We start from the raw sequence: 22,228 nt of genomic DNA, 5'->3' as shown, positions 1-22,228 counted from the left end.
ATAATTGCGCTATTTTTTTTTTCTAGAAAGGGATTTGTTTTTGAGCAGTGGTGTAAAGTAACTAAGTACATGTACTCAAGTACTGTACTTAAGTACAATTTTGAGGTATTTTTTACTTTCTTCAGTATTTTACTCCACTACAATTATATGAAAACTTTAGTTATAGTTACTTTGTAGATTTTGATTACTATTGCAAAACACACTAACCACTTCAGCCCTATATATATTTCGGACATTTGAAAATAACAGATCTACAAGCTCACAAATGCATCCCAATGTGACACATTGTGAGCTTGTAGATCGGCTATTTTCAAAAGATTTGTTATACATTTTAATTCTGGACTTTGACTTAATACTTTTATGTAACAGAGTATTTCTACATTGCAGTATGGATACTTTTACTTACAGTAAAACATGTGAGTAGGCCTATTTCTTACATAACTGTTTTAGAGTCCCCCATCCATCCACTGAGTAGCGGGGAGCCTCTGCTCACTGCTTTGACCAGGCATTACATTCCAGACCTATGGTTTGTGGGCTCTGCGCAAAACAAGAACCCTATTGTGCATCCAAAGTGGTAGCCCCGTTTGGAACCTCTCCCTCCACTGTATAATAGCTCTGATGAGGTCCCGCTACGTCGGGTACTGGCAGAGTGCGAAACCAGAGAACGGTGGCCAATATTATTGATTCTTAACCTTTTCCGCACATCGTATCCAAAAAGTAAAGGTACTACCCCTGCTCTCAGATGTTTTACATTTTAGCGGTTAAGAAAATTTAACCGACGGGTTGAAACAAGCGTTTAAATCGCTTTTTAGTCAGCCTGCGGTATGTTTTCCCAATGCAACCTTAAAGGGAGCTGTACAGCGCATGCCGACGGGGGTTGACTGGCCACAGGCTGACTAAAATAGCAATTTAAACGCTTACAGCAACCCGTCGCTTAAATTTTCTTGACCGCTAATATGTAAAACATCTGAGAGCAGGGGGAATACCGTCACTTTTTGGATACGATGTGCGGAAAAATATAAGAATCAACAATATTGGCCAATATTTGCCGGTGTCGCACTCTGCCGCCACCCTACGTAGCGGGACCTCATCTCTCGGAGCTATAAAAAAGAGGGAGAGGTTCCGATTGGAGCTACTGTGCATCCAAGGCTGTTGTTGCCTCAAACTTTACAGTCAGTCAACTCTAAATGACTAGTCTTCTTATTGTGTGCGTAGACCTCCAGAAACACAGTGAGACACGCCTGCTTTTCTCGAAAGAACAAAAGTCATAGATCTCTGGTACAATATTAACTTTAAGAGACGCATCTTTTCATATAATATAAGTTTAGCATTCCTACCTTCAGAGAGACCAGAGTGGGACGGACTTGGATGCCGCGCCAGAGTTATCGATGCAACAGTAACTAGACCTCAAACTAACCAGAAAACACTGCAGACATGGGAAAGGTACAGTAAATATAAATACATCATTTTTCATGTCAATGGGCTCAATTCTGATCATCACGTACGATCGGACTCGTTTGGGATGCGTTTAATTAATTAAACGCATCCCAAACGAGTTCGATCGTACAATTGTAGCGTTTCTCCCCATCAGGACTGTTACTTATGCGTGATGGTAACGTTAAAAGTTAAAAAGCTGGATGCAATAGTAGGGTCCGAAAGTGAGGTTCTGTGACCATCCTTTGGCAAGTATGTTTTTACGATTGATTTGACCTCTATGGACCCTTTAGAAAAGATTTAGCCCCCAGGTCCCTCCCAAAAATCCCGGCATTTTTTGCTAGACAGCCAAATTCAAAATGGCGCCCGGCGCCATCTCTAAAAATTAACTTTTGATCTGGATGACCTAGAATCATGTATGAAGGCACTTTTCCATACAAGTCAACCATGAGGATTCCAAATCTGACACAATTTTAATTGTCAGACCTCGTTTTGACTCCGAAATTCAAGATGGCCGACATCCAGTACAGTAAAAACTTATACCCAGGGGGCAATGAACCAGATGGGCTAGAAATAAAAACTTGGTGTCTATTTCATGGTTTCAGAGCATGAGAAACTCAATGGAATACTTATCTTTATGATTGGGTGTGTCTGGACCTTTAATTTGCATATTTCCAAGATGGACGCCACGAAAAATGAGTTTTACTTTGACTTTTACAGTGACAGCTGACTGTTATGGCAAAAAGTCTGCTTTTTAAGTAATATGAACACATTTGGTCAGTTTGAGCTTTAATTTATATGTTGTCAATATGGCAGACCCACACCATGAGTCTGGTCAGAGTCGTGTAATCCGGGATGCAGAGATGGTAGTCAAGGCAGCAGTGGAGACTAACCCATTTACAGTGAGCACATCATCCATGATCAACATATCTACAGGACAGTGTGCTGATTCCACATCCACAGTCAAGGACGACTTGATGAGTGTGAAAGAACTGGGTCTGAAGGCACTGTGTGAGTCACTGTCCAGTGAACAGAAGAAGACAAGAATAATGAAGCTTAACACTTTCTACACTCAAAACACAAAATCTAAACAATCTAAGGGGAAAACCTCAGCACCTGGCAAGAGCAATGAAATTACTGCCCTCCTGCGCATGACCCTAATCATAGCCAGTGGTGGAGAACTCAACCTTGTTGACTTTATAGGCAACCACGAGTGCAGTGACTTCCCCCCTTCCCTCTTCCAGGAAGATGGCAGGATGAGAACAGGTACCAAGGCAAGCCTTGTGAAGGTCCTGAAAGAGGAGACCAAAGTTGCATGTATCCCTGACCTGCCTACAGAAGACAGAAAAACAGCAGTAGTTATTGATGCCATGTATGCCATGCGCCATTGGTCGTTCCTGAAAGGTGAAGCATTTGGAACAATCGCTGAACGATACCAACGTCTGCTGTTGAATGATGTGCCTGCTGGCACAGAGATCATTCACTTCTGTTTTGACCGGTACTGTGGACCTAGTCTTAAGACAGCTGAGCAAGAACACAGATATGCTTGACCAAAACCTACCAAAGAATATGAAGTCAGTATGCATTACACAGCTCCAGATCCTCAGGAGTTTTTTGCTGTGTCAGCTAACAAGGCAAACCTATTGAGTTTCCTCTGTGACGAATGGTGTGAAAATGAGAAACTTAAGTCGGCCCTTGGTCCAACACATCTTTACCTGGGTGGGGGGTTTAAAGAAGAGACAAGGAGTGTGTGTGGTGATCAAGGAGGGGTCTATTGAAGATGTCCCTGCACTAGAATCCACACAACAGGAGGCTGATACAAGAATAATACTCCACACCCTGTACAGTGTCCAGAATGACAAAGTTGACAGAGTTGTCAGAATCAGAATCAGAAGACTTTATTGCCATGACATGTGAACATGTTAGGAATTTCATTTGGTACAGCGGAGCACAGTTTACAACAGACAGAAACAACACTCCCCAACACCACAGCAGCCATGGGCGGCGCTGTCATCCATGCCAATGACACAGACATCATCATCATGTGCCTTTACTATGCAGCAACCCATCTCCAATGCCTTCCAGAGCTGTGGGTGAGAACAGAGCAAAATTCATACCTTCCTATCCATCAAATGGTATCAGCACTGGGTCTCGCACAGTGTCGTGCCCTGCCCTTTATCCATAGTTTAAGTGGCAGAGATACTGTACCACCAGCTATCCCTTCTTCACTGGGAAGAAGGCATAGTTCAAGGCCATCATGCGTCTGGATCTCTGCACTTGAGGAGTTTGGTGAAAACTCTTATGATTCCCTCTCAGATGACGTCCATCAATCAGGCACGAGACCTCACAATTGCTGTATATACATCCAAAGCGGACCACCAGGAGGATTTTGACCTGAGTAAGCTTAGAGTGTACAAGTTCCTCAATAATAGATCAACCCTCTTAAAGCTGCTGCCCCCGACAGATAATTCCTTTGACCTGCACCTGAGAAGAGCTGTTCTAGCAACCATAATAGATAAATGTGCACATATCGCCAAGCCGGATATTCCTTCTTTCACAGAGTATGGATGTTCTCTCAGTGCTAGCAATGCAGTCCCCCTTGCATCTACCGAGCCAGCCTGGCCTGTGTCAATGAACAAGGCAATATCATGCAGCTGTATCAAAGGCTGCCAGAAAAACTGTTCCCGTGCAAAGAAGGCAATTCCATTCTACTTAGGATGCCGTTGCCAGGGACTGGAGACACGATGCAGCAGGATCAGTGCAACATGACAACAGTGACAGTGAATAGCATTGTACCATAGTATCATTGGCTTTAGAAGCAGGCAAGACTGAACCATAGAGGTCAAAATGAACCTTTTGTAGGCAACCTCAACTCCGCTTTTACTCTATTTGTCACTAAGTAGTCTATCTTTTGTTATGTTACTTGAATGCATACCACTATGTTAATTTGTATAGCCCTAAAGTTGAAGTTTTTGGCAAGTCTTGGAGTGTGCATGTGTCTGTTTATATTGTATTTAGTTTATTAAAATGATACATAAGGTACATTGTGGGCTTTTTCTCCGATTTTTCTCTGCAATCATCCCCACAACTATAGATCTATAAATCAATAAATGGAAAATGTAATACCACACATTATTTATGACTGCAGCCATATTGACAACATATAAATTAAAGCGCAAACTGACCAAATGTGTTCATATTGCTTAAAAAGCAGACTTTTTGCCATAACAGTAAGCTGCCACTGTAAAAGTCATAGTAAAACTCATTTTCGCGTGGCGTCCATCTTGGAAATATGCAAATTAAAGGTCCAGACACACCCAATCATAAAGATAAGTATTCCATTGAGTTTCTCATGCTCTGAAACCATGAAATAGACACCAAGTTTTTATTTCTAGCCCATCTGGTTCTTTGCCCCCTGGGTATAAGTTTTTACTGTACTGGATGTCAGCCATCTTGAATTTCGGAGTCAAAACGAGGTCTGACAATTAAAATTGTGTCAGATTTGGAATCCTCATGGTTGACTTGTATGGAAAAGTGCCTTCATACATGATTCTAGGTCATCCAGATCAAAAGTTAATTTTTAGAGATGGCGCCGGGCGCCATTTTGAATTTGGCTGTCTAGCAAAAAATGCCGGGATTTTTGGGAGGGACCTGGGGGCTAAATCTTTTCTAAAGGGTCCATAGAGGTCAAATCAATCGTAAAAACATACTTGCCAAAGGATGGTCACAGAACCTCACTTTCGGACCCTACTACAAGCTTGGTCAGAGCTGCAGAGCGAGAAAGTTATTTAGATTTCATTACCATATGTTACCGATTGTGTGGACAAAGTCACTGGTTCCCAAACTTCTTTGCTCGAGACCCAAAAGAACATTTTTATGTCTACCCCAGGACCCATAGCCTACTAGTGAAAATAGCAGATCTACAAGCTCACAACGTGTTGCGTCGCGAGGCGTTGTGAGCTTGTAGATTGGCTATTTTCACTATTTGTTTTACTTTTGTTTTCAAATTTATGGAATGTCTTTGATTTTATTTTTATTTATTCATGAAATTCTTTTGAAAAATCATTGGATTAGTTCCTAATTCATCGGGAAAAAAGTAGAAAATGTTTTGATTATAATTAAAGACAAAATGTACGAAACCAAAAATAAAGGGATATTTACTCGTGAGCCATAAAATGTGTCCCGACCCAGTCTTTGGGAAACAGTGGACTGAAGTGTTTGCAATTAACTTGCGGTTTTCATACAAGTATTCTAGCCAACTTGTCAAAGTAGCTACTATGAATGGTGCAAATTGGCTCATCATTAAAAAGTTAATCCACTAGTAGTGGGTCTATATTAGTTAGAGTACCACCACATTGCATTGGAAACTTGAGTGCAAAGTGTATGAATGCAACTTATGCGACGTGTCATGTGTTTAAACTTATGACATAAAGTAGGCTACAATTAATCCAGTTGGCTATGACAAATTAGCCTAAAGTATGAACTTTGAGTATGGGTGTGATAGAATAATGCTTGTTATGAATGATGCTGATCACAGATAGGCCTACTCATATTTTCCCTACTCTCCCTACACATTTCCTAATGATTATGATGTATTTTGGTGCACAGTTGACAAGAGGCAAATATCCCTTTCTGTATTTTATTATGAAATCCTTATTTATTAATACAAAAAGCTGTGCATATAAAATTAAATTATAAAAATAATAATGGCTAATAATAATACTAATAATAATCCCTCAGACTACTCAAAGTCGCTTTATATGGGGATAAAGATACATTAAAAATATTTATTCAAAATAAAAAATGAAATAAATTGTTTCTAAAAAGTAACAGTAAAAACAGTTTATTTCACTGGGTAGTGGCGGAAACTGAAAATGCTCTACCACCCTATTACCTATCTTATCCAGAAGCAAAAAGCAGTGAGAACATATTTGACTACTATCAGAATAGCAGAATGTTGAGTTCTTTATAGGACAATATACCCTATATAGCACTTGTCAGTAAAATACACAGAACACATGGTATGTCGATACCATACCATATTCACTGCAAAATATCATTGCTAAATGCAACCTAATCTACTAACACCCCCACTCTCTCTTTATCTCTCTGTTTGTCTTTATTATTCTCTTCAACAGAAACTATGTGGGACCAACTACCCAGTCAGCATCGCCTTCATAGTGGTGAATGAGTTCTGTGAACGCTTCTCCTACTATGGCATGAAAGGTATATTTACTCTCTGTGACAATGCAATACACACATCTGTATTGATCAACCACGAAACAGCGTTCAGGGTAGATAAGAGATAAGATAAGATGAGATATGATAAGCCTTTATTCATACGAGGTATTACAACATTCTCACAGATCTCTGGAAGTGCCTCCTACAGTAAATGCTATGTGACTAAGTGTTGTCAGGGACGATGAATGGGACTGTGAAATTGGTTTACAGGGTATTTAAGGTCAACAGGGGCAATCGGACAGAGACCACTGTAGAATCCCCCTTCCTCCGATCACCTGATCTGTCTGTCCCACATCCTTTGTCACGTGTACGCACAGAATGACACACAAACATTAGAGGCAATAATACACTGAGGAATGCAAAACAAGGGAATTTCACCAGATGTATTGAAAAGCAGATTTCAGTAAGAATCATTTGTGTCCTCGAAATAGCGGTGCTGACGCTCTACTTTATCAGCTACCTGAAATGGGACAAGGACCTCTCCACAGCTGTCTACCATGCCTTCTCCAGCCTCTGTTACTTCACACCTGTACTGGGGGCTCTCATCGCAGACTCCTGGCTGGGCAAGTTCAAGTGAGTCATTCTCCTTTATCTGCTGTTCACGTATAGCCTATTGAACTCACAGGGCCCTATCTACCCTTATGTTATCTTACCCATTATCCCTAAACGTCTTTGCCATTTTTTAAACTAGTTTTAAAAACATTTCAAAATAGTTTTAACTAGCCGATCTACATCGATGCGTTGTGAGCTTGTAGATTGGCTATTTGGACTATTTTTTTTTCTTCAAAATAGTAAAAAATGGCAAAGAAGTTTAGGGATAAGGGGCAAGGCAATGTAACAATGTAACGTTGCACTAATGTCAGTCGTAAGTGCCAACGTATCCTGTCAGTATTCTTGCGTCAGTAGTTAAGGTCATTTTGTTGGGTTGTCACAGCACCTGTTGTCCTTGTATGAACCTCATATACATGGCAATAAAGTGATTCTGATGAACGTGGAATCCCTTAGCTGTCTAACCTTCTGTGAACTGTTTCAAGCAGTTCAAGTGAAATGATTCATCCCCATAATGATACCAGCCAGTATCTTGTATAGCCTTCTATGCTGTGTGTAACACGGAATGTAATCTTTGTTCTCAACAGGACTATCATTTACCTATCCATTGTCTATGTCATCGGCCATGTGGTCAAGTCTGTTGGGGCCATTCCCACTGTGGGAGACAGGAACGTGCACATGTAAGCACTTTGTTTTCCTCTTTGATTCCTTCTTTTGGAATGGACAGAAGTGGGGCATGGTAGTTAGATATGAAAGTTAACACTTAAACCCTATTGAACGGATTCCCCCTGTGTTCTATGCTAGGCCCCCTACATTTTCTCCCCTACACCAAATATCTTTGCTGAAAATAGCAGATCTACAAGCTTGCAACACGTTGTGAGCTTGTAGATCAGCTTATTTTTGCTAAATATTTTTGTCGACCAGAGAATAGGGAATCTAGGGTTCATGTGGTTAAGTGCCGTTTCAAAGTGTATGTGTCTGTGTGTGTCCCAGTGCACTGTCCGTTTTAGGTCTGATTCTCATAGCTTTTGGCACTGGAGGGATCAAACCATGTGTGGCAGCATTTGGAGGAGACCAGTTTGACGAGGAACATGTAAGGCAACATATACTGTACAAAATTATCCTTTGATAAGATGATAAATAAGTCCAATATCAGCGGCAGGGACTGCAGTACACTTGTGGAATTGGCATTGACTAAATTGGGGAGAAAATAATAATCATATATGCAGCATCTCTGTCTTTGCATGATGGACATAATGATTAACTATCTAAGAATTAAGTCAAGCCTTGGAGCAAAAAAAACACGGAAGTGCATTTGGAAATCGACACAAGTGCAAATGTCCTGCAATCAATCCAAATACATTGGAGCATAAATACAGTATTAGACAGCACTAGAAAGTATACAAAATCTAATGTTGTCTTTAACTTTATCTTTAAACAATAGCAAAAGTTAGTTTTCGAATATACATTCAACAGGATATTTAATCATATTGTTGTTCATGTTCAATTTTGTTTGTTGCAACTACTATGTTTCTCATAATGTTGCATTTATTGTTAGGTCTCTTTTGAACAAGGGTTTTATTCATCTCAGTGGAAGTAGCTTGCTAATTGAAGATTAAATAAATAGCTGTCATTCTGAAATGTTTTAATAGATACAGCATGGGCTTTCATTAGTATGCCTCGGACACTATAAACAGCACTCACCAAAACTGAGAATAAATACAAAAAATCTGAGATTGTTTATCATTTTGGGGTCCTCTTCTGCTCTTTCCCACAGGCGAGTGAAAGGAGGAAGTTTTTCTCTATATTCTACATGTCGATCAATGCTGGGAGTGTTTTATCAACTGTCATTACACCGATACTGAGAGGTCAGTGTTGACACTGAGTGTCCACGCTGCATAGTTAGGATGTTTTCCTATAACTGACTGTATAGACCCCTTAACAGACGACGTCACACTGATAAGAACCAGTATGCGTGCAACCAGTATGGGCGCAATGAAACCCATTCTATCAGGTCTCGTTAGGACACACCTCGCTAGGACTCACCCCATCCCCCACACACAAGAGGGGGATGGGGTGTGCTGAAACCAGCGCACCCCAAAACAACAGGTTGAGAATTGATTGCGTGAAACAATCACCTGTGCATCCAGTCTCAATGTTGGTAAACAAATAATTGGTCTATTACACACATATTTAAGGTTGTAAGCTAAGTTTGCTAAATTTAAGGGTCTAACTAACAGCTTTTATGACGATTGTATCGTATTTAGTAGTTCTTGAGGCAAATTTGTAGAGTGAGGATAAATGAGTGTCTCTGACAAGTTTTGTGTAATTCAGGAGTTATTACTTTTCAAAGTTCCATTGTGTGTGTGTCCCATAAAGATAAGCGCTAGAAAAATGATTGAGCAAATAACTTTCTAATGTCTGGCAGTGGCTGGCTGATAATACGTTTGGGAAAAACAGAAAGTATTCTGTTTGGGTCTAGACTAGAGAACAAAATAGTCAATGCAACGGGTTTAATGTACAGTGTAATGGAACAAGCATTCAAGTAAAGGCATCCGTTAGTTATTTGGGTTGAATTTAGGATTTTAGATTGATTCAAATCAAAACCATTACCACAATGCAGAACTTTAAACAAAGCGTGAAAAAGTGCATTATGGATCAAGAATAGGATGTATGGCATAGGGCTGATTGTAGAGCTTCTTTTTTGTTTTATATGTATTGGTACGGTATTATACTTTTGATGCTGTTTTTGGTTGGAAATTGATATTGTTCTGGCAGGTATTGTCACTTGTCAGTTTGCTTGCCTGCTGTGCTGTCAGTAACCACCTTTGAGGACGACAGTACAAATACCTGTTTAACCTTTCTGTGTTCTGAGCAAATGCATTTTTTATTTTGTGTCTTTAAAGTACAAGTCAATCAATGAAGCCTACTGTATGTTTGCGGCAGGTGATGTGAAGTGTTTTGGAGAGGACTGCTACGCTCTGGCATTTGGAGTTCCAGCAGCTCTAATGATAGTGGCATTAGGTGAGTGGTGGAATATATTTAACCACATGCACCCTAGCATCTCAATTCTGGGCATGTCATAATGGGTGAGCATTCATCGAAAATAGCTACATACCTACAAGATCACAACACGTCGCAATGTGTGAAAAATGTCAAAAGAGATTTGGTGTAAAGGGGAAAAAAGGAGGGGACTAAGTATAGACCACTGCGGGGTGACCCCCTTCAATGAAGCATTCAGGATTTATGTGGTTAATCAAGGTTCGAGTTATGATGTTCTAATGGCGCAGTACACAGACAGCCACAATACATGACATCACATTTAATCTACATAGCGCAGAAAGTTCATGCTAGGTTAAGTGAGTGAATTAGTAACATGTCCCCTACTACTACGCCATCTGCTCCAGTGGAGCTGGTCATTGGTCAGCATTTGTAGCCTGTAGTCATGCTTGGACGCACACAAGTGTGAATGTTTGTAACTGTTCACACCTGGACTTGTCTCACGGTACACCAGTGTGCCTTGGCACACCGTTTGGAACCACTGGTGTAAACATGGGTGTGTGAAGGCTGGTTCGACTAGTTGTTTTGACTGTCCTACAGTTGCTTCCTGTTGATCGAGGCCACTCCACATCTGTGATGACAGCCAGTGATCTCCTTTCTGCTGACTGCATCTGATCCTTTAGGATTCATGGTTGGCTGCCTCCACCAGGGCTTAACCCCCCTGCTATCAAAACAAACCATGTTTTTAAACCAGAAGGACCGCGAGGATGACCCACAATGATGGCTGCCCACATCGTTTGAGGCCAATACAGCCTGACAAAAAGTTCTCACCAAGTTAGCAGCCTATTAATAACAACCAACAGTAATTCAGGCAAAATGCAAAAAAAAACAATTGAGAGGAGAAAACATAACCTTAAATGGTAATCATCTCTGTTAAGAGTCATCTATCTTCGCTGTCGGGCAGAAACCTTGTACAGTATGTCCACATTTCATCTTTTTATGTTTTTTCCATAAATTAATGTTATACTTTGTCGTAGGATATGGTGGTAGATCTGCTATTTTTGAAAAAATAAAATGCGGTTTTGTGTTGCCTATAATAACATGCACAAAGTAGGTCGCCAGGGTGAAAGTGGTCAAGTCTGTCTGTGGGTTTTATAAATATTTAACCAAAGAAAAGTCTTAACAAAAGCTTGTGACTAAATAATAACTACATTGGATCCATTTCGAACACAGGTTCTTTTTTTTTACATTTCCTGAAAAAAAATACGGTTTTGGACATACAAGGTTTCAGTCTGACAGTGTTTTGGCAGACTTGTGTGTTTCTGGGGAGGCATTAAGCCAAGTTAGAATTATGCTAGTGGGACTTCCTGATACTGTCTATCATAAATCCATGGTCTCTGGGGCTTGGGAGCACAGCCATAGTGTGAGTAACAGTCAAACCATCTGCAACATCAATTGTTATGGTTACTCCCCTGTGTCTGCTCTAACTCCTCGTGCTTCTGGTGCAGTTGTGTTCATCTCTGGCAGTGGGCTGTACAAAAAGAGTCCTCCTCAGGGAAACGTCATGCTGGATGTCTGCAAGTGTATTGGGGTGAGTCATCTCTCTCGCATCAGTCACTACGTATCGGAGGACGACTCCCCTGCAACCTTAAAAGAGGCCAAGTTTGGTATTCCTCAAGGAAGGGCCCGGTACTCACTTTGATAGATAGAGGTGCTCACTGGAGAATGTGCAATGAATCACTCTGCTGTTATAGCACAGTAGTACAACTTCATCCCAGTCTTCATCAGAGTCAGAGAGCCCTATTTTGCGCACCTTAAATACCAGGTCTTATGATTTAACTTGGAGTCCTGGAGGCGTGGCCAATGCTGTTTGGCCATTAAAAATTGCGAAACAGCATTGACCACACCTCCAGTTCTTAAGTTAAGTCATAAGACCTGGTATTTAAGATGTGCAAAATAGGGCCCAGAGTGTACTACTGTGAAAGAAGGCATGCATTGATCTGTGAGCTTTATGTATTTATTTTTTGTTGGTTTGTGGTTTACAGTTTGCCATTAGCAACCGCTGCAAGAAATCAAAGTATGACCCAAAGAGAAAACACTGGCTGGACTGGGCTGAGGACAAATACTCGGTAAGGTGTCCACTAGTTTGCACTTGGAAGAAAAGAGCTTATTGGTGTAATTTTGGCACTAATGAGAATGGAATTTGTGTACAAGAGTAAATGTGGGTGATATGGTCAACAGTGGAGGACACATTTGTACTTGAGTTAAAGTACTGGAGTACTTGTTGCTTTTAAAAATACCAAAGTATCCAAAAGTACAGGCTTTTTATAAATAGGGCTTAAGTGGTTAATTCAAAATGTATTTTCCCTTTCTAGAAATACAGTGGAGTCAAAAGTACATTTGCCTTTGAAATGTAGTGGAGTGAAAGTCATAAGTATCCAAAAATAAAAAACACTCAAGTAATACAGATATTCAAAAAATTTACTGATGCACAGTACGGTACTCATGTCCTTCATTACTGTCCACCACTGATTGTCAATATACATCATGTTTATAGTAATTTGTGTTGAGGTTATGTGAATAACCTATGCGGTCCAATCTTCTATGTCTTAACAGAAGCGTCTGATCATGGAGATAAAGATGGTTCTGAGAGTTCTGCTCCTCTACATCCCTCTTCCCATGTTCTGGGCTCTCTTTGACCAGCAGGTACCCTACAATGACCTTAAGACTTGCTAACAGCAACGGGCAATATCAAACTATTTATATAACGACGTACACTGGTGTTGCTCGCCGTAAATAGCCGATCTGTTAAACAATTACAATTTTTGGCGAGCAACACCATCGTTCAACAGAGTGTAAATGAAGCATTAGCAACTTGGATATTAGAGGCTTGTGGTGGGTCGTCTCATTTCATTTGGCCCACCTTTTTAGTTCGTTAACACCAGCTGTAAGGTGCTGTGTGTCAAACCTCCGAAACCCATCAATTGCACTGCCGATAAACATGAATGTTCCTGCCCTTAAACTAGAGGCCTTGAGAGTAATTCGGAGTACAGTATTTCCACAATTGCAACGAGGGCTAGGATTATTAGATAGGTACTAATTTAGTTTGCCACTTTCCTAAATAATATACTTGCTCTTCTTTGGGCGGCACCCAAACAGAAACATCTGATTAGAGAGAACTTCCTAGCCAAGTTTATTTGTAATCTAATATCAGCTTGTGTGTTAATTCCGGTATATCCCATAAACCGGAGTCTCAGGAACCTTGCAATTGGCTAGTTATTAGTATAGATCCCACATATTGCATTGCTTGGAGAGATGATTGCTCTGTGTATATCATTTTTAAATGACATAGTTGTCATTGCCTGATTATCCGAGATTAGCTGCAGACAGTCACAGGTAAAGACGTGATCTCCTGGGCAGAGATAATGAGCTGGAGCCTTCTTTTTAGGAAGTAGGATGAAGAGAGCATTACAGTAATCTAACTACATGGAGATTAATACACAGACCATTTTTTTAGACTGGGACAAGAAGCTTCTAACTGTAGAGGTGTTTTTCTTTAATGTTAAGAATCTGTCCTACTAATATTAGTGATATTGTTTTGAAAATGAACGCATCCATAATAACACCCTGGTTTCTGACCTGCTCGCTGTGTTTCAGACAATGAATAAAAAATGGGTTTGAAATCTCCTGCCTTTGACCCGGTACACCCATTTCTACATTAAAAGTAGTCTTATCTTTATTCAGCTGTAGACCGTTTTGTGAATTCCAGGGGTTGATGTCAGTGCGATTACCAAGTTTATTTACAAGACCGAGGACCAGATAAAGTATTCCTGAGTCCCAGGCTTCCCGGGCACATTCCTCTTTTAAACTCTTCTCAATACCAAAAATGTAAATGAGAGAACATCACAGCTCTCTATCGTCACCAAATACCAAGGAATCTAAAAAGGGTAGCCAATTAACCACTTTCAACCTGGCCTGAGTGGCCTGAGTGGCCCTATTTTGTGCATGTCATTAGGTGAAAATGTTCAAAAATATTCAGAAATGTTAGCAAAAATAGCAGATGAGCAATCTCACACTGTGTCGCATTGTGACATGTTGTGAACTTGCAGATTGTCTATTTTTGCGCAACACCGTCATATGATTTAATCATTTGTATACATCAGTTAAGGAATCAAAAAAGCCTGCTAGGTTTGATCAGTATAGAAAACAGTGAATATGCTAATAGTAGCAGTCATTCTTTGTCACAGGGCTCCCGTTGGACACTCCAAGCTACCAGGATGAACATGGCCTTTGTAAGCTTTGCTTTCATATTTTTTGTCCTGTACGCTATGCTAATCTGTACAATCGTTACAAATGTGACGTGAAAAGTTTTTATTGTGTTTTTTATTGTGTATTCATATCAGTTTGTAATATTGAAAGTTATCTGATTATTACACAGCATTTCCTGTCAGAGCCCTTCCCATGTTGTGATGATGTGGCAATTTGGTCTGACATTTCATTCTATGTAATTGTGTTGTGGCCTTGATAAGCTGCACCTTTTCTAGTCAGGTTTTTGCTGATGCAAACCCCAAATGTGTCTGAAGTGTCAAACTTTCCATTTTTCTTTTCTGACAGGGAGACTCTTTCATCCTGAAGCCTGACCAAATGCAGGTATTATTACCACACTCTCAGGTGTAGCTGCCTTTCAGAATGTGTGACGGGTTCAAAGGCAGTATGTGAACACACACACACACACACACACACACACACACACACACACACACACACACACACACACACACACACACACACACACACACACACACACACACACACACACACACACACACACACACACACACACACACACACACACACACACACACACACGTAAAGCTCAAGTGAATCATCCTTTATAAGTACTGTATTGACTAATGTTTGACATCATCTGTGGTGTCAACTGTTCACCCTGCAATCTCTTCACTGGTGACATTGGCCAAGGATGTTTGTAATTATCTCTGTGAATGTGCAGCTAAAACCTTTATGATTTTATGATATTTTGTGTGACATTTTATAGGGTCATTTAAGGTTTGTTTTTCTCCCTCCCTGGTTCTCTAGATGCTCAATGCTCTGCTCATTCTTCTGTTTGTCCCCATCTTTGATATGATCATCTACCCACTCGTTGGCCTCTGCAGGATCAACCTCACGTGAGTGGATACCTGTTTCACTGAAGATTCTGACTTTATGGCAAACATACATTTAACAGGCCTCTTTTACGGGTGAGACATGGCCCCTGCCACCACTCATCTCCTTTATATATCTGTGAGCTCACCTTAACAGTTAAGTGAGCGGCGATTTGTAAGAGCTTCGGTAAAGCCTTACTACACTTTCTCCATCTGTCCTTGGCAAAGGGAGCACTTCTTACATAATTGGTCCTCACTAATGCTCACTATTGGAAATTATACAGCCTTTCTCTTCCTGGAAAGATAAAAGGAAACAAAAGCTGTTGTACTTGCATCAAGTACTGTAGACAGTGAGGACCAGTTATACTAGATTTCTAGTTTGCTGTATGTTATTGTTAGTGTTTCATTACTTCTTTCCATGCAAAAGGCACTGTGAGTAAAGTGCTTGCGTGGTATAATGTGGCTACCCAACACACACACGCACACGCACACACGCATGCCGATTACACATAGCTCTTAAGTCATAAAGGACACATTTGCAACAGATGTTATTGCTCTCTACCTAGTCCTCTTATCAGGCAATGTGAAGGAAATCACTGGGAGAATGAGAATGTGACACCATAATGTGGAAATCACCTATCTGATCCATAGTGACAAAGCACCACATTCAGAGCATGCAGATGCTATTTTAGATTAAACAGTGTTGACCCCTATTGATATTGTGCGTGCATGTGTGAGTGCCCTGCATTGGCTCACTAGTACTGTATTCCCTTTGCTTTTAGGCCCCTAAAGAAGATGGCTGGTGGTATGATATTTGCGGCGTTGGCCTTTGGAGCAGCTTCTATGGTGGAGTGGGAGGTTGTGGTATGTATGGACAATACAAGATATGGGACTTTTGTATTGTAAATATACATACATAGTATACATATTATATTTATCACATACCTCTTTGCACTGGGTGATAAGGGAGTGGGAAAAGGAATGAGAGTGGCAACTGATATCAGATTACTGTTATTAGCCGATACAACATTATCTCACCAATCGGCGCTAGTTAAAGGTGTAGTTCACCCAAACAATGACTTATTTTCTATCAATTACACACCCCATGAAGCCTTGAATTCATGGAGAATATTTTTTTGTCGCACTAAGCCAATCTTTTCAATTAATTCAACACTTCATGGGGTGTGTAATTGATAGAAAATATCTGATCAACTAATTGATGCCTGGCATTCCCTCGGCTCATAATGTATTGTATGATAGTATCTTAACCCATTCAAATCGGGAAAGCGTCTGTGTCATTTAGATTTTAGCGTTGGCCATTCAAAAAGAGCAGATATACAAGCTCACAGCACATCACTTCGTGCCGTGCATCTTTTTGAACATTTTAGATTTTTTTTTGGTAGAATCAACCTCGGGTTTTAATGGGTTAAAGTACAAACACACCCACACATGTGCATGCACAATCACAAGCTCATCCGGTGCTCTCCTCCATTCCCGTCTTCCAGAAAACAGTGGTGGAGCCTGCGCCCCAGGGGGAGTGTCTCCTGCAGGTGTTTAACCTGGCAGAGAGGGATGTCACTCTGAAGATCCCAGGCAGTGACCTGTTTGCACAGCCGATCAAACACCTTGAGGTAAATGCAGAATGCAAAACTAGTTCTTTGCACTATACAGGCATGGCCAAAGGAACAGTTAACAACACTGAACATATTTGCCCAACCACATGAAACCCTAGTGTCCCTATTCTGGGCATGTCATAATAGGTGAATATTCTGTGAAAATAGCCGATCTACAAGCTCTCCACATTGTCCCTATTGACGTGAACCTGGATAGTGTCAGGGTTAGTCTCTGTCCCTCTCTTTTCTTTTGTCTTTATATCAGAGAATCACAAACCAAGATTGTGTTGTTTACCAACTTGTAGCTATTGGCTACCAGTTGGTAAACATAGTTTTAAATTAAGTTGGCCTTTAATTCCCAAAACCATGCTAGAGATGATGTTTGTTTACTTTTTTTTGTCGTCAACCTGCAACCTACAGTAAGATGAATTTGGTGGTTTTAGCACAAGCCCACAGCCATTGTTTTAATTAGCAGGAGGAACTGTCTTAGTTAATAGATGTTCCGCAACCATACTGTAGCTGATCATTAACCGTGGCCTCTCTTGTGTCTGCTAGCACCCTCCTGAATATGTAAGGCTTCAATTAGGGGGACCCATTAAGGAAGTGAAAATGGAGGTCGCCTTCGTTGGCACCGGTGAAACTGTGTCTGAGTGTACTCAGAACTTCACAGCGCAGGAAGCCCACACTCTCATCTTATTTCGTGGAGACACTGGAATCTTGTGTAAACTTGTGAGTTCAGCTTTCCTATGTCACATCTATCTGGGGCTTGAAACTTGCTTGAGATAGATAATCTGACACACTAAATACACACCAACAGTTATTCTTTTGTCAAAGTTGCGTTAGCATTGCATTTATATTGACATCTTTGCTCTTGTTTTTATTGACAATGCAGGTGAAAGACAATACAGAGAAAAGTTCCAATGGGGACCCCTTTTTGAGGTAAAATGTAATGTTTAGAGTTTATTTTGAGAGCAAGAGCAAGCTCTTGAATGACGCACTCTAAGAGCCTAATTGTTTTTATGTGTGGCCACTGATCAGTAACATCACAGAGCTAACTGTTGTCTTAAACAGGTTCATCAACACACAGCCCAGGGCAGTAACGCTAACTGTTGGAATGGAGGAGTTCGAAGTGGGTGCTAACTATAGTGTCTGTTTTAACAAGACCGTGACTAGGAACATGTAAGTAGGACTGGAGTAGTCAGTATGCACAGCGCTGTGAGACTGAGGGCTGAGGCTGAGGGAACTGTAATCAGACATTACTGAAGGCAAAATAATTGCTTAGACACTATCGCCTTTTTAAATCTTTATTTTATATTCCGGGAGAGTTTGCACAGTATGCACTGTCACTCTTACCTGGGAGCAAGTCCAATAGCAACCACACAGCAACATTTAACTCTGAAAGTGTCAAAATGTGGTGTTGAGTGTCAATATATACACTTGAAAAACTTGAAAATGTTGATTAACTGTATTTTAAAACACTTTAAATGAACTGATAAACACATTTTCATAAGACATGAATAATGTATGTGAAATTAGTCAAATAATAGTCAAAACATGCATTTAACTTATGACTTGTGTAGCACTTGAAGCCAAAAGTTGGGGACTTGGGACTTTGATGTGACCTGATTACTACTTGAAATGTAACTATTGACTTTTTGAGTTCATCTTGAACTAAAACTTGACTTGGGACTTCAGTGTTGAGACTTGGGACATACTTTAACTTACGCCCACCAATACTATTTTCCCACAACATTTGATTTGATTATCGGTAGAGTGATTGTTTGATGTTTTTTTTAGATACATACCGATACCACTCAAACAATTTATTTAGTTGTTTGTTTCCTCATCATTGTTGCCTCTGGTACTGTAGATATCCAGATGTCAAATATTGTCACATGGGATCGGACAGTTGCGACTCTCTAGACCTCGGCCTGCTAGACTTTGGAGCCTCCTACTCCATCATTCTGCTGTCGGAGGTAGGATACTGATTGTGGAGATATTCAAAGATTATGTGATCAGACCATATCTCCCTGTTGACGGCATGGTCAATAAAAAGATTAAATCATGTATTATTATGGCCATCTTTACTTCCAGAACTCGGGTAAGATTGAGGCCCACAAGATGGAGGATGTGAAGGCCAACAACGTGCACATTGCGTGGCAGATTCCCCAGTATGTCCTGATGACAGCCGGAGAGGTCATGTTCTCCATCACAGGCCTGGAATTCTCCTACTCACAGGTTAGCCCTAATTCACACTAGCTTCTCACCAAGGCAAATGCAGGGTTCAATTTGTGAAAAAACAATGGGCGGATGGATGGGGGGCATTTTCTTAACCATCTAAAACCCTATATAGAATACTGTAGCAGATCTGCAAGCTCACAATGCATGGTGATTTTTTATAAAATAAATAAATGATAATAATAATAATAAAATAATTGTGATATTATCGAACATATATCAGAGTCTACATTTCCCAAAAGGAAATGCATGAAATGTAATTCAGTCTCACCAGAAGCAGGGATAAAACATCCCCACCAGTGATAAACCCCACCTGGATGATACCCCACCATTGAACAAATTCAACCCTAGCCCTAATACATGCTTGCTTCTCAGTAAGGCAAATGTAGTGTGTAAGATAAACAAACCATACTAATGATGATGGGTTTTCCAAGGATGTGTATTGCTGAACCACCATTCAGATCTGGGCTGTATGCCGGACTTTGCTCTCTTTGTTCTACAAATGCAAATGAAAAAAACAAAAAGAAATTGTAGCAGATTGATAATTAAGCCGTTTGAGTAGGGCGCTGTCTCCCAATTACCATAACTTTGTCTCCACTGGGCCTTTAGGCTCCGGCTAACATGAAGTCAGTCCTGCAGGCTGGCTGGCTGCTCACTGTTGCCTTTGGGAACATCATAGTGCTCATCGTGGCAGAAGGGGCGGGGCTGGATCAGGTATGACATCACAGAACAATGTGGCAGATATAAAATGCATTTTCTGTTTACTAAAGAGCAGGAGAGACAGGGAGACTCCCGTTACTGAACTAACACTCTATTCTATAGCAATGATTACTATCAGAATGTAGAGCTATTTAATACTTATTAAGTTAACATGAATAAAAGTAAACGTATACCTTTATGTCTTTTTTCGTATCACTTCTAAGTAAATTCCTCTTCCTTTGTTACACAGTCTCGTCGATTTAAAAAAAAATCCTTCAATAGGCCACTAGAGGGCAACAAAACTAAGATTGATTGATTAAAGCGAAGCAGGTGATGAATAACATAAGTCACAGTTCAATAAACAGTATAATGATATAGTAATATTTCCAGTTTGGACAAACAGACGTGATCTTGATATTTAAGAACACAGTTACAACTTTTTACAACTGATTTATAAGGGCTCAAAATAGTGAATAATATAAATTGTGTTCAGTCAGGTGTTGTAGTCAGAGTAGGCATCATGTGTCATACTGTATACATCTCTTTTGGAATGAGACCATGAGTCATGTCTCTTGTTGTCACAGTGGGTGGAGTTCTTGTTGTTTGCCCTACTCTTGGTGGCCGTATGCATCATTTTCTCCATCATGGCCTACTTCTACACCTATGTTGACCCCGATGAGCTCTTCAAGGACAACCTGGAGTTAACGGTGAAAGAGGACGACGACGAGGACTTCCCCAAGAAAAAACAAACGGACGAGGTGCATCTGAACAGAATAGAGACCAGCACCAAAATGTAACCACATACCATCCCACCTGTGGTTCTGCTTTTAATCGCTCGCGAGTGACGCGAACGCCGTTGTTTACTTGGCAGGAAATGTACCCCGTTTTAAAGAAATGTTTGTTTTGTTTTCAGATGACTTCCAAGTTTTTTTTGTGTGTGAATTTTAAGATAAGGCAGTTTGATATTTCTCATATGAGTGTTTTACCTGTGAGACCTTTAAGCCCGAGTTTAGCCTAAGACTCAGATGGTCGTGCGATGGAGCATAACTTAGGCCCTACGTTATGATTGGTCGTCTGCTATTTTCAGCATGCAAAGCCTGAGTAAAACAGGCTTTAACTGGTCAAGATAGCACTACGAATCCACAACTAGGGCATGAAGGAATAAGTACCGTATCTGTAGAATGCCAGTAATGTACAGATGTAATGTATTCATGTACAGATTTTGTATTCGTCCTATACATTTTTGCTTATTTTCAGATTTGCTTCGATATAGGCTTGGGCAGTATCTATTTTTTCATACCTTCCTGACATTTCCCCGGGGTATATCTGGTATATGTATAAAAAAAAAGGAAAAAAGCTGAGCTGCTGGTGATAAGTCATTGTAGCATGTATGACATAGTCTAGCCTATGGTGTTGTCTTAATATGCAATTAGCCTACTTAGACAAGTTACCAGGTTTACATATTTATGGCCCATAGAATGAATAGACGGGAAATAAGCACCTTTCTTCCATAGATCCATCAGTGGGCTGAACTGAGAGATATGTGGGTGGTGACTAAGTTGAATAAATTAAACTGCTTTTGGGCCGAAAAACGTAATTGAAACAGTAAGTGTTAATATTATCTAGTCATAGTTAATTGATTAGCTTAGAGACTAAGTGAGCAGAAGTGACCAGCCGCAGTAATACTTTACCTGTTCAATTTCATATCTTTCTTTCCCGTCAATAATATTATTTGATGGTATTGAAAATCCTACCTTCAGGATATATAAGTACCCTCGTATAGTGTAACACCTTCTTCATGTTTCTTTTTTCTAGGCTGCTGAAAGAATGAAGTCATGTTAAGCTACATGCTTAATAGATTGATCAATGGAGAATAAAATCATTGCTCAACTGGTTCAGTTTACATAATGTGCCAATGGTACCCACAATACTTGATAAAAAGGAAAAGTATAATTATTTACGTCTATTGTAATTCTGGGAGACATTTTTGTACTGTTGAAAGTATTAATTAAAAATGTAAATATTTTGCCATCAGTACATGCATATTTTCTTTCTGAATTAATAATGTATCACTATTCCCCTGTGGCATACCAACATGAACCATTCAAGCCAAGATAATTATTTTCATATTTGAATTAACGATAAGAGTATGTAAGCATCAGGCCTCAGCGGTTTGTCATAGCTCAGTGAGTAAACCCCCCCAAAACAAATACAGTCCATGTAAAGACATTGTTAGAGGATGAAAAACAAAGTATAACTCAGGCTTTAGCCATTGGATTCCTTTCTCAAAAG

The 22,228-nt window shown here is 40.2% G+C and overlaps 1 protein-coding gene across 1 annotated transcript; it reads left to right on the top strand.

Annotated features, from left to right (window-relative positions):
• The first annotated feature begins 1,359 nt into the window (after positions 1–1,359).
• Positions 1,360–21,897, top strand: slc15a2 (solute carrier family 15 member 2). Its single transcript, XM_084084566.1, has 22 exons — positions 1,360–1,443; positions 6,573–6,660; positions 7,107–7,248; positions 7,812–7,904; positions 8,218–8,317; positions 9,002–9,092; positions 10,171–10,248; positions 11,733–11,815; positions 12,270–12,353; positions 12,841–12,930; positions 14,472–14,516; positions 14,839–14,874; positions 15,322–15,410; positions 16,169–16,250; positions 16,892–17,017; positions 17,555–17,728; positions 17,892–17,938; positions 18,071–18,178; positions 18,870–18,975; positions 19,094–19,237; positions 19,847–19,951; positions 20,521–21,897. The coding sequence occupies exons 1-22, from the start codon at positions 1,435–1,437 to the stop codon at positions 20,731–20,733; spliced, it is 2,133 nt and encodes a 710-aa protein (XP_083940692.1). The 5' UTR covers positions 1,360–1,434; the 3' UTR covers positions 20,734–21,897.
• The last annotated feature ends 331 nt before the right edge of the window (positions 21,898–22,228 follow it).

The sequence above is a fragment of the Gymnoscopelus microlampas genome (assembly GCF_963454915.1).
Source record: "Gymnoscopelus microlampas genome assembly, chromosome: 17".
NCBI lineage: Eukaryota > Metazoa > Chordata > Actinopteri > Myctophiformes > Myctophidae > Gymnoscopelus > Gymnoscopelus microlampas.
This window is presented reverse-complemented; position numbering and strand designations above follow the sequence as displayed.